The sequence below is a fragment of the Elephas maximus genome, chromosome 2, assembly GCF_024166365.1.
Source record: "Elephas maximus indicus isolate mEleMax1 chromosome 2, mEleMax1 primary haplotype, whole genome shotgun sequence".
NCBI classification, from domain to species: domain Eukaryota; kingdom Metazoa; phylum Chordata; class Mammalia; order Proboscidea; family Elephantidae; genus Elephas; species Elephas maximus.
This window is the reverse complement of record NC_064820.1, coordinates 41,098,633-41,112,096: the sequence shown is the minus strand read 5'-3', so window position 1 is coordinate 41,112,096 and position 13,464 is coordinate 41,098,633. Positions and strand designations below refer to the sequence as shown.

Below are 13,464 nucleotides of genomic sequence, written 5' to 3'. Positions count from 1 at the left end.
GCTCAGCTCAAGCACCTGAAATTTGAAGTAAGATATGAGTATGTAGTTGGAATCCCGTCGTCAAGACTTGAGTAACTTTTTCTTTACTGACCTTAACACTAGGCATTCAGAGTCTGGTATTGATTCTGGGAAGATCCTGCTCTTAAGCTTGAGAGGTTTGAGTTGCTGGTATCCCGGAAACGCTCAGGTCACATGGCGGACTGACGACAATCAGTTCTCTGAGGGACACTTAGAACAGAATGGGAACCTGAAATTGAGAGAAAAATGACAGCTGGCACAGTCACTTGCTACTTGCAAGGTTGTGAGTCTCAGAGTGCTTCCTTGTTGATGGAATAAAGCGCTACACAAACGCAGGGTATTATCAGATGTCAGGCATTACCTTAGAAAACCCAGCTCATTCCTTTAGTTTCCAAGAAAACTAGGAAATAAAGTTCCATTCCACAAGTTTCATACTTAGTCATGCCTAAAATCTCATTTAGCGGCATCATTCAAAAGCCACTTGCTTGAGATTGTCAGTGAGGGTTACAAAATGTGTATACTCAATCACCATTAATTCATGTAATTTAATTCACCTAAATCACCATTAATCCTCTAACTGAGCTAATTTTGATAGGGTTTGAGTGAAAATTTACTTTTGCTTCATCAATACTAAAGAAAAAAAAGCGAGGGGCCTGTAAGCAAATCAGTAATATAAAGATTATAAGGGCTGTGCCTACCTGTATTAATATGTGTTTTGCAGGTGCTTGGAGATATCTATTTGCATATAAATACAGTTAGTATGCTAATCATAAAAAGTTTCCATATAGGATTTAAAATAAGTCTCAGACCAATTGTTAGTTAATAATATTTTATTTGCCAAGCTATAGCTCGTACTATTTTCTAGACAGTGAGGCGTTCCTATACATAAATTCAATCTTTTAAAAAAATTTTTTTAATAACATTTTATTGAGTTTTTGGTGAAAGTTTCCGCAGCAAGTTAGGTTCCCATTTGACAATTTATGCATAAATTGTTCAGTGATATTAGTTACATGTATCACAATAAGTCAACATTCTCTTTGGTTTTCTGTCTGTTCCATTCCAGGACTCTAGTTTCCCTGTCCCCTTATCTTCTCATCTTTGCTTTTGAGTAATTATTGACCTTTTGGTCTCATACTGATGGTTTTTACAGGTAATATCTTATGGGTAAGGAGCCCTAGTGGTGCAGTGGTTAAGCACTCGGCTGCTAACCAAAAGGTCGGCAGTTCAAACCCACCATTCGCTCTATGGGAGGAAGATGTGGCAGTCTGCTTCCATCAAGATTTCAGCATTGGAAACCCTATGGTTTTGTCTTAGATGGCCACGTGCAAGCTTTTAAGACTTGAGGCTACTCACTTCACTAGGATGCATATCATGATTTTCGTGATAGATACCTCTGGAGCCCTGATGGCACAGTGTTTAAGAGCTTGGCTGCTCACCAAAAGGTCAGCAGTTCAAATCCACCAGCCACTCCTTGAAAACCCTATTGGGCAGTTCTATTTCATCCTATAGGGTTGCTATGAGTCGGAATTGACTCTATAACAACGGGTTTGGCTTGGTTTTTTAGCTAATGGCCGGCTAATAATCGTGAACATCTTTTCATTTTTTTGTTGGATGCTTGGATGTCCTTTTTGGTGAAAGTTCTGTTCATGTCCTTTGCCCATTTTGTGATTGGGTTGTTTGTATTTTTGTTGTTGAGTGGTTGCAGTTTTCTATAGATTTTAGAGATTAGACCCTTATCAGATAAGTTGTTTCCAAAGATTTTCTTCCAGTCTGTAGGTTGTCTATTTACTCTTTTAATAAAGTTTTTTGATGAGCATACATTTTTAATTTTTTTGAGGTCCCATTCATTTATTTTGTCTTCTTCTATTTGTGCATTTGTTGTTACGTTTGTCATCCTGTTTTTACAAAGGATTAGATCCCATAGTTTTCTTCCAGGGATTTTGTGGTTTTAGGTTTAATCTTTAGGTCTTTGATCCATTTTGAGTTAGTTTTTGTGTATGGTGTAATATATGGGTCCTGTTTCATTTTTCTGTAGGTGGATAACCGGTTTTGCCAGCACTGTTGATTAAATGGAATGCTTCTGCCCTATTGAATGGGCTTTGACACCGTGTCTAAAATCAGTTGTCCATAGATGTTTGGGTTTAATTCTGAGTTCTCCATTTTATTCCACTGGTATACGTGTCTATCATTGAACCAACACCAGGCTGTTTTGATTACAGTGTTTCTATAGTATGTTTTGATCTTGAGCAGTGTGAGGCCTCCTGCTTTGTTCTTTTTCTTCAATATTTCTTTGGATATTTGGGGTTTCTTTCCTTTCCATTTGAAGTTGGTCATTAGTTTTTCCATTTCAATGAATAATGTTGTTGGGCTTTGTATCAGGATTGCATTTACGTTTTCACTATATTAAATCTTCCAATCCATGAGCATGACATGTCTTTCTATTTTTGTAGGTCTCTTCTAGTACGTCTCTCGTAGCAGTGTTTTATAATTTTCATTGTATAAGTGTTTTATGTCCCTGATAAGGTTAATTCCTAGGTATTTTATCGATTTGGGGGCTATTGTAAATAGTATTGTTTTCTTGATTTCTTTTTTGGAGTAGACTTTGTTAGTATAGAGGAACCCTACTGACTTTTGTGCGTTGATCTTATACGTTGCAACATTGCTAAATACTTCTGTTAGTTCTAGCAGTTTTCTTGTAGAATCTTTAGGGTCTTCTATGTCTAGGATCATGCCATCTGCAAATATAGTTTTACTTTTTCTTTTCCTTTTTGAATACTCTTTATTTCTCTTCCTCGTCTTATTGCTCTGGCTAGAACTTCCAGTGCAATGTTGAATAATAGTGGTGATAATGGGCATCCTTGTCTCCTTCCCATTCTCAACGGGAAGGCTCTCAGCCTTTCTCCATTGAGTTTAATGTTGACTGTTGGTTTTGCATATATGCCCTTAATTAGGTTGAGAAAGTTTCCTTTCCTATTTTGCTGAGAGTATTTATCAGGAAATGGTGTTGAATTTTATTGAATGCCTTTTCTGCATCAATTGATATGGTCATATGGTTCTTTTCCTTTGTTTTATTTATGTGGTAGGTTATATTATTGATTTTCTAATGTCGAACTACCCTTGTAATCCTTGTAATCCGGGTATGAATCCCACTTGATCATGTTGTATGGTGTTTCAGATATGTTGCTGAAGTCTGCTGGCTAGAATTTTGCATCTATGTTCATGAGATACATTGTTCTGTAATTTTCCTTTCTTTTTTTTTTTGTGATGTCTTTGCTTGGTTTAGGTTATCAGGGTTATGCTGGCTTCATAGAAAGAGTTCAGTAGTGTTTCTTCCTTTTCTGTGTTTTCAAAGAGATTCAGTAGAATTGGTGTTAACTCTTCTCTTAATGTTTGGTAAAATTCTCCAGTGTAGCCATCTGGTCCTGGGCTTTTTTGTTGTTGTTGGCAGTTTGTTAAATGACATCTTCAATCTCTTCTTTTGTAAAAAGTCTGTTTAAATTTTCTACCTCTGTTTGTGTAAGTTTGGGTACTTAGTGTGTTTCTAGAAATTTTCCATTTCATCCAGATTTTCACATTTGTTGGAGTACAGTTTTTCATAGTCATCAGTTATGATCTTCCTTATCTCTGTTGGATCAGTTGTAATGTCACCAATTTCATTTCTTAATTTGGTTATTTGCCTCTTCTGTTTTTTTTTTCTTTTGTCAGTCTTGTCACTGGTTTGTCTATTTTATTTTCAAAGAAGCAACTTACAGTTTGTTGATTCCATTGTTTTTCTATTTTCTATTTCATTTATTTCTGCCCTGATCTTTATTATTTCCTTTTTTCTGGTAGCTTTTGGCTTCTTTCACTCTTCCTTTTCCATTTGTTCAAGTTGTTGGCTTATGTTAGTGATTTTCATCTTCTTTTTTTTTTTAACATAGGCAGTTATTACTATGAATTTCCCTCTAAGTACTGCTTTTGCTGTGTCCCAAAGATTTGGATATGTTCTCATTTTTGTTTGATTTTGGGATTTTTTCAATTTTACTTTTGATTTTATCCATGACCTAATAGTTTTTAGTAGTGTAGTATTTAGTTTCCATATATATATATATATATATATTTTTTTTTTTCTCTCTCTTATTTTTCTTGTTGTTGATTTCTAGCTTCATACTGTTATGGTCAGAGAAGATGCTTTATAGGATTTCACTCCTTTTAAATTTGTTGAGACTTGTTCTGTGTCTCAGGATATGGTCTATTTTGGAAAATGATCCATGTGCTCTGGAGAAGAATGTGTGTTGTTGTGATGGCTGGGTTCAGTATATATATGTCTATTAGGTCCAACTGGCTTATGATTTTATTTAAGTTCTCAATGTCCTTAATGATCTTTTTTTTAAGCATGTTCTGTGTATAATTGAAAGTAATGTGTTGAAGTTCCCTACTTATACAGTGTAGTTGTCCATTTCTCCTTTCATATTAGTATTTGTTTCATGTATTTTGTGTATTGCTGTTAGGTGCATGTATATTTGTAATCATTATGTCTTCTTACTGGATTGACCATTTTATTGTTATGTAATGTCCTTCTTTATCTTTTGTAATAGATTTGATTTAAAGTCTGTTTTGTCTGATATAAGTATGGCCATCCTTGCTCTTTTTTGTTTACTGGTCGCATGGAATATTTTTCTCCGTCCTTTGATTTTCAGCCTGTTTGTGTCCTTATGTTTAAGGTATGTTTCTGGTAGATGGCAAAAGGATGAATCATTTTTTTTTTTTTTTTTAATCCATTCTGCTACTCTCTGCCTTTTGCATGGAGCATTTAGACCATTTACATTTAAGGTTATTACTGAAAATGAAGTGTCTACCTCACTCATTTTGCTACTTGTTTTTTAAGTGTTTCATATCATCTTTGTTTTTTTATTCTGATTTTTCTGTTTTTGTTTGTATTTGGCTGCTTTCTTGTGATGAGCCTTTTTGCTTTCTTCTTTATTTTTTTCTGAATGTTTTTCTTGGTGATTTTTTAGTAGTTAACACATATATAAATTACAGTTGTAATAGTGTTTAACATTTGAACAACAGTGAACATACAACTTTAACAATCTATTCCTGATACGTTCCTCCCTCTCCCGTATCTGTTGGTGTGTTGCCATTAACATCAATATGCAAACTATATTAGTTTACTTTGTGCTTATTTCTTACAAACTTGATGTTGCATGTTGTATTGTTCATGAGATTTAATTATTGATTTAGTCCCTGAAAATATATACATGGTCCTTGTGATTGTTGCATTTTTTGGAGATCTCTTTCTCTCTCTTATTTATTTGTTCTTCTGTGTATAGATACAAGTATTCATTTAATGCTCTTGCCTTTCCGTTTGGAGTACGCCCTTGTGTAATACTCGCAAAGCTGGTCTAGTAGTGGCAAATTCCCAGAGCATCTGTTTGTTTGAAAATGTCTTGTCCCCCCCGCCCTTTTTTTTTCTTAAAATTGTACTTTAGATGAAAGTTTATGGAACTAGCTTCTCATTAAACAATTAGTACACATATTGTTTTGTGACATTAGTTAACAACCCCATGGCATGTCAACGCTCTCCCTTTCTTGACCTTGGGTTCCCTATTACCTGTTTTCCTGTACCCTCTTGCCTTCTAGTCTTTGCCCCTGGGCTGATATGCCCCTTTGGTCTCATTTTGTTTTATGGGCCTGTCTAATCTTTGGCTGAATGGTGAACCTCAGGAGTGACTTCCTTACCGAGATAAAAGGGTGTCTGGGGACCATACTCTTGGGGTTTTTCCAGTCTCTGTCAGGCCAGTAAGTCTGGTCTTTTTTTGTGAGTTAGAATTTTATTCTACATTTTTCTGTAGCTCTGTCCAGGACCCTCTATTGTGATCCCTGTCAGAGCTGTCACTGGTGGTAGCCAGGCATGATCTAGATGTACTGGAGTCAGTCTGGTAGAGGCTGTGGTAGTTGTGGTCCATTAGTCCTTCGGACTAATCTTTCCCTTGTGTCTTTGGTTTTCTTCTTTCTCCCTTGCTCCAGAGGGGCTGAGACCAGTGGATTATCTTAGATAGCTGCTTCCAAGCTTTTAAGATCCCAGATGCTACTCATCAAAGTAGAATGTAGAACATTTTCTTTATAAACTGTCTTATGCCAGTTAAGGTAGATCTTTCCTGAGACCATGGTCTCTACAGCCGTCAGCCCAGTTATTCAGTCCCTCAGGGAGTTTGGATGTGTCTATGGAGCTTCCATGATCTTGTCTTGTATAAGTTGTGCTGACTTCCCCAGTATTGTGTACTGTCTTACCCTTCACCAAAGTTATCACTTCTCTATTGTCTATTTAGTGTTTTTCCATCAATACCCTTTCCCTCCCTTGTAACCATCTTTTTGTGTGTAGACCTTTTCATGAGTTTTATAGTAGCAGGCTCATACAATATTTGTCCTTCTGTAATTAACTTATTTCACCCAGCATAATGCCCTCCAGATCCCTCCATGCTATGAGATGCTTCACAGATTCATCATTGTTCTTTATCGTTGCATAACACTGCATTGTGTGTATGTACCATAGTTTGTCTATCCATTCATCTGTTGATGCGCATCTAGGTTGTTTCCATCTTTTTGCTATTATGAACAACGCGGCAATGAACATGGGTGTGCATGTGTCTATTTGTGTGATGGTTCTTATTTCTCTAGGATATATTCCTAGTAATGGGATTGTTGGATCATATGGTATTCCTATTTCTTGCTTTCGAAAGAAGTGCCATATGGTTTTCCAAAATGATTGTACCATTTCGTATTCCTACCAGCAGTGCATAAATGCTCCAATATCCCTGCAGCATCTCCAACACTTGTTATTTTCTGTTTTTTTGAGTTGTGTCAGTAATGCCAGGGTAAGATGGTATCTCACTGTGGTTTTGATTTGCATTTCTTTAATGGCTAATGATAGCAAGCATTTCCTCACGTGTCTGTTAGCCACTTGAGTATCTTCCTTGTGAAGTGTGTGGTCATTTCCTTTGCCCATTTTTTAATTGGATTATTTGTCTTTTTGTTGCAGGGGTGTTGGATTTTCCTGTAGATTTTAGGGATTCAACCATTGTCTGATTTGTAATAGCCAAATTTTTTCCCCCAGTCTATAGGTTCTGTTTTTACTCTTTTAGAGAAGTCTTTTGATGAGCATAAGTGTTTAATTTTTAGAAGAGCCCAGTTATCTAGCTTCTCTTCTGGAGTTCCTGTGTTGTTAGTTACAATATGTATCCTGTTAATGCTGTGTGTTAGGGCCTCTAGCATTGATTCTAATTTTTCTTCTATGATCTTTACAGTTTTTGGTTTTATATTTAAGTCTTTGATCCATTTTGGATTAGTTTTTGTGTATGGTGTGAGATATAGGTCCTGTTTCATTTTTTTTGCAGGTGCACATCAGTTTTGCCAGTACCGTTTGTGAAAAAAGACTGTCTTTTCCCCATTTGATGGACTTTGGGCCCTTGTTGGAGATAGGTGACTGTAGGTGGATGGATTTATATCTGGGTTCTCAATTCTGTTCCATTGGTCAATGTATCTGTCGTCGTACCAGTATCAGGCTGTTTTGCTACCGTGGCTGTATAGTAGGTTCTGAGGTCAGGCATTGTGAGTCCTCCTACTTTATTCTTCTTCAATAGTGCTTTATTAATCTGGGGCCTCTTTCCATATAAAGTTAATGATTAGTTTTTCCATCTCTTTAAAGAAAGCTATTGGTATTTGGATTGGGATTGCATTGTATTTGTAGATTGCTTTGGGTAGAATTGACATTTTTACAATATTGAGTCTATCTATCCATGAGCATGGTATGTTTTTCCATTTGTGTGTATCTCTTTTGGAAACCCTGGTGGCGTAGGGTTAAGTGCTACAGCTGCTAACCAAGAGGTTGGCAGTTTGAATCTGCCAGGTGCTTCGTGGAAACTCTATGGTGCAGTTCTACTCTGTCCTATAGGGTCGCTATGAGTCGGAATCAACTCAACGGCAGTGGGTTTGGTTTTTTGGTTTTGGTATCTCTTTTGGCTTCTCACAGCAGTGTTTCGTAGTTTTCTTTGTGTAGGTCGTTTACATTTCTGGTTAGATTTATTCCTAAGTATTTAATTTTTTTAGGGGCTATTATAAATGATATTGTTTTCCTGATTTCCTTTTTATCATTGTCTTTATTGGTGTATAGGAATCCAACTAATTTTTGTATGATTATCTTCTGTCCTGGTACTCTGCTGAATTTTTCTCTTAACTCCAGCAGTTTCCTCATGGAGTCATTTGGGTTTTCTATGTAAAGTATCATATCATTTGCAAATAGGGAGAGTTTAACTTCTTCCTTACCAATTTGGATGCCCTTTATTTCTTTTTCTTGCCTTATTGCTCTAGCTAGGATTTCCAGCACAGTGTTAAACAGGAGTGGTGATAAAGGGCATCCTTGTCTTGTTCCTGTTCTCAGAGGGAATGTTTTCAGTTTCTCTCTATTTAGGATGATTTTGGCTGTTGGTTTTGTATAGTCCTAGGAACCCCACAGGGCAGCTCCACTCCCCCGCACAGAGTCGCTATGAGTCAGAATCAACCCAGTGGGGGTTTGGTATCTTCTCCTTAGAACCCCTAGAGGACACTCTTAGTGTTTTTTTTTTTTTTCTTTTTTTCAGTACTGCTCCAGGAGTTCTGGATGCTTGATTTCTGGAATTTAATATGCATGTGCAGGAGGAGGGTTTAGCTGGTCGCAGATTTTGGCATAAGTGGTGAGACTCAACTTTCCTATGACAAGGCTTGGGGCTCTCTTTGTCTTTCCCTCACAGGTGCCCCTGCGTAGGCTCTCCCATGTTGTCCTGCTGTGGTTAGAGAGCCAGCTGTTTCCTTCTGTATTCCCAGTAAGTTTGAAGTATTCCTGTCACCCTGGTGCCATTGCAGTTCCTCCTGGTCCTAGTACCCGTCCATCTTGGGCCTCAATGAGATTCAACAGCACTCTCTTGAAGCGCTGTAGTCTTCCTTCAACTTCTCGCAATTGCATAGCCTGCAAACTCCCACCGCCAATTTGCACCACCTTAAAAAAATTGAGCTCCAGCTTCCTTAGATTAGCTCCCTTTCTGTGGTTTCTGTTTGGGGTAGTGCCCTGCCCCATTCTGAAATGGCTGCAATGAGCAAGTGCTCCTGATGATAGCGGGTAGATTCTCCCAGCTCATGTGCTGTCCTCACTACTCCTCTCTCCTGCTTCTGGACTCAACCCAACTCTCCATCACCTCAGCTGCCAGATGGAGTTCTAAGATCTCCGTGCTTATTTTTATTTGTTGCTCAGCGGGTTAGTTGCTGGCGAAGTAAACAGGAACATCCACTCACTTTGCGATCTTGCTCCACCCCTGTAAATTCAGTCTTGATAGCACTTTTAAATAGAAATTGAAGCTTAAAAGCAATGTTTCTTTAAGCAGAATTTCCGCAATATTTATAATATAATTTTGAAAAGCTTTTGTTTAAAAGGCATACATGCTTTTCATGGTAAGCTATGTGTACACTGAATGCAAGAATTTGTCTTAATGGCAGTAGCTGGGATATTATTTCTGTAACCAGAAATTGAGAAGGTTTTGAACTACAAAATGATATATTACTTCCTCGACAGTATCCACTTTGTCATTTTGCCACGTTTTCAGACTGTGGCTTGCAATTAACATGGTTCTGATTTAATAGAATTTCTCCAACTTAAAGTTTGAGACATTACCAACTGTTGTAATAATTTACCTAGCTTTTGCATTTTTCATTTTGAAGCATTTCCAAAATATATTTCCTGTTATCAGCTAAGGTGTCGCACATTATGGTTCTTTTAAAAATTTACTTACCTCATGGTGCTTTTGGGTCATTTAAAAATGTTGTTTGTGTTACAGCTGATAATTTTTTTTTTCATTGCAAGTGATAAGATCCAGTTCAGTTGTACTCTCTGGTATTTTTTAAAAGAACAAGACTTAATTACTTATAAAACCATTATTTTGACAGTGAAGAATGAGCATTTGAAGTTTTGATTTTAATATTCCTTTCCCTGCAGGGTCGAACTACTTCCGTCTAGGAGGCCAGCAAGTTCCCAGAATGCCCTTCTAGGACTGTGGGCAATAGACTCTGTGTGCTGGTATTAAGGAGTTGAGTTGATTAACAGGGAGGAGAGAGGGATAGAACCTCAGGACTGATTCCTGCTCTTTGTATCTTTGCCCTTAGCTTCATTGCCCATTATGGGACATACAAGTCCAACCATGAAATAGTAACGCATATCCAGGCTAAACTGTGAAACTGGGAAAGATTGTCTTCTAGCATCTCTCATATGGCTAGTTCACCTGCACCCCACCATTAAATGCCAGGCATAATGTTCTTCTGGGCAGTTCCCCATTCCCTCATTCTATCCCTACATATCGGTTTAGTCTTCTTTTCCCTAAAGAACTTTTTCTCTGTTGGTTTATGCTGTAAATTACTCTAAAGTATTAGTCATAACCACAAGTATGAGTATACAGTGTACACTGTAAAATAGCACTGTCCCATAGGGCTTTCTGTGATGATATAAACGTTCTATATCTGTTCTGCCCAATATGGCAGCCACCAGCCAATAACTATTGAGCATTTGAAATGAGGCTAGTGCTACTGAGGACCTGGTTTTTTCACTATATGTAGCCAATCAATTTAAAGATAATATAGCCAGATGTAACTAATGACTACCATATTGGATAGCATAGCGCTAGAGACCTTATCTTAATCCAGAGAAATGATGGCCATGGGGAATTGTAGACCCTATGGCTGGCCAGTGGGCAGGGGGGCCTTTGGCAGCACCTGCAAATGTCCCCCATCTCAGAAAGCCACCTCAGAGGGCCAAGGTAAGCAAGACTACCCTTGACTAACCTGACCCTGTGTGATCGCCTGTGGTAAATACAACTTAATAGGTAACATTTCCGGGAGAACTTAAAATGCTCTGCTATGAAGTATTTTGACACATTTTCTTTTTTTCTTCTCCTGCCTTTTTTTTACCCCCAGGTTTCAAAAGAAGACTTTTTGAACTATTATGCTGGAGTTAGTGCCTCTGTTGACACCGATGCCTATTTCATTTTAATGATGAGAAAATCTTGGAGATTATGACTTTTGTCTGTTAATTCTTTTGGGAATCAGGGACTCTCAGAGAGTGGAATTATTTCGAAAGAAGTTCAGTGCTATTGATTTTGATAATGTGTAAAGTTTCTGAAAGACCTGGATTATTAAAAGCTCTAGGTCTTCAGTAATCTTTCTTAATGAACTAACCCAAAAAATAGAACATATTTATTTTTCTTAGGGTATATTTTTAGATCAGAAAGAAAGTGAAAAAGAAAAGTATAGAAGAAAGAAAGACAGGAAGGAACAAAGGAAGAACACAAGAAAGAAGGGAGAAAAGAAAGAAAGAAAAAACTGAAGTGAGATTGGAAATTGGTTCCTAAGTGAAATAATGTACTCGTTTTTATAGGTGTTCCTCTTGTAAGTGTAAATATAGATGTTTCCCCACACCTTCACTTCATTTACTGTCTTGGGAGTCTGCAGTAGGGGGTGATAAAAGGAATTAAGATACATCCAACTGTGTAAAATTTCCTGGGCTGCTTTATTTTCATGTTTCTCTTGTCTAATTCTATACAAATAAAATTAACATTTATTTTATCCTGAAATGTAATGATTATTGTTGTTGTTTTTTGCTCAAATTTTAATCCAGGCATTTAAATTCACACATGTACGTGAACAGAGGACAAAGTTCTGGTAAGAAAAAGAGGTGAGCTGAGCTGGCCTGCTTGGCTGAAGGCTGGGCTTCAATGGAAGGGCTCACTTAGCATGTCAATCTGTTAGGATAAATGAGAGAAAAAAAAAACGAAAGTGCCTATTTGAAGCCTTGGAGACTTGCTGGAGCTTTAGGGTAAACTTGAGAGGATAAACTTTGAGCCTGCTCTCTGGAACTCCTCTTTGTGAACCCGTTTCTAGACTCCTTCGTAAGGCAGGTCGATGTCAAGTTTTCTGACCGATATCTCTTCCTCTAATAACTGCTTCTCGGGTAATAAAAAATGGTTAGAAGTTGATGGCACCCATATCACAGACTGTTCATCTTGGAAAAAGAGTAGAAGTAAGAGTGGGAGAGGAGATGGGAGGTTAATAAGGCTGTGCTTCTCAAACCTTACTGAGCACACAGATTACCTGGGATCTTGTGAAAATGTTAGTTCTGATTCAGTAGGTCTGGGATGGACTGAGATTTTGCATTTCTAACAAGTTCCTGGTGATATTGATGCTAAAAAAAAAAAAAAAGATATTGATGCTACTGGGCCTCAAATCACACTTTGAGTAGAAAGGGGCAGAGACACAAGCTTGTGTATTCCCAGTGTGTTTGGTTTATTTGCCCATTTTTGGTTGACCATCAGCTGGTATATGATATTTTTAACTGTGGGGCCATCATCTGCTTCTCTTTAAAGTCACAAAAAGAATGAAGGAAGTATCAAAGAAAGCCTATGGGCCTCCAGCCATGTGTAGAGGAGAAAGATCGCTGCCAAGAGGCCTCATTTGGTGGCATTTTACTTGGAGAATTTTTCGTAGTCTGGGACTGTGAAACTGAGACTTTCAGCCTTCCAGCCCCAAAGATCTGAATCTGTCAGCCCACTGAGAGAAGGCCCATCACTAAAGAGAGACCCATGTTGTCAAGTTCAAATTAACTTATGCTAAAACTAGAACACCAACTCATTAATCTATAGAGGACACAATTCTCATGTTTCCTGAGGCTAGTCCAAAGAACATAGTCTGAGTTTGAAGATGGGAGAGAATGACAGCTTAGCTCTCAGTTCAGGGTTGCTTTTAGTGGTTTACTCTCAGATACCACTAAGCAGTGCTGAGAATATGCCCATGGTATGGTAGGGTAATGCTAGTTGCTGTAACAAGTAAACCCTCAAGTTTATAAAAACTCAAACACAATATATATTTATTGACTCATTTAACAGTATCATATATCAGGTATTCCTGGTCAGTGAACAATTTTCCTCCAGGTAGTGATTTCCTATCCCAGGCTTCTTCTATTGTGCACTTCTACTGTTCTCTAGGGATGCATAGTCAATGGTATCTATGTGGCTGAAGGGGAAAAGGGTACAGAGAAGGCATGCCAGCTTATGAAAAGCTATGACCTGGAAGTCACACATACCACTGCTGCTCTTGTTCCATTTGGTAACTAGTCACATGATGAAGATCCCTAGATGGTACGAAGAGTTTAGGCTCGACTACTAACCTAAAGGTCAGCAGTTTGAACTCACCGTCTGGTCCCATAAAACAAAGCCCTGGTGATCTGCTTCCATTAAGATTAAAACCTGTTGCCGTCGAGTCGATTCCAACTCATAGTGACCGTATGGAGCAGTTTTAGTCTGTAACACATGGGGTTGCTATGAGTCAAATTTGACTTGATGGCATTGAGTTTGATTTTTTTTTTTTCACTAACACAGTGACATCTAAATGCAA

General features: G+C 37.8%; 1 protein-coding gene across 2 annotated transcripts in view; it reads left to right on the top strand.

Annotated features, from left to right (window-relative positions):
- Positions 1-11,735, top strand: part of CAPSL (calcyphosine like) — a 52,349-nt gene extending 40,614 nt beyond the window's left edge. The window contains exon 5 of one of the 2 annotated variants that reach the window (XM_049862327.1): positions 10,993-11,735. In XM_049862327.1, the coding sequence (XP_049718284.1) occupies positions 10,993-11,094 (102 nt within the window). In that variant the 3' untranslated portion in view covers positions 11,095-11,735. The remainder of the gene's footprint in view (positions 1-10,992) is intronic. The other variant, XM_049862319.1, reaches the window with a different exon arrangement.
- Positions 11,736-13,464: the final 1,729 nt, after the last annotated feature.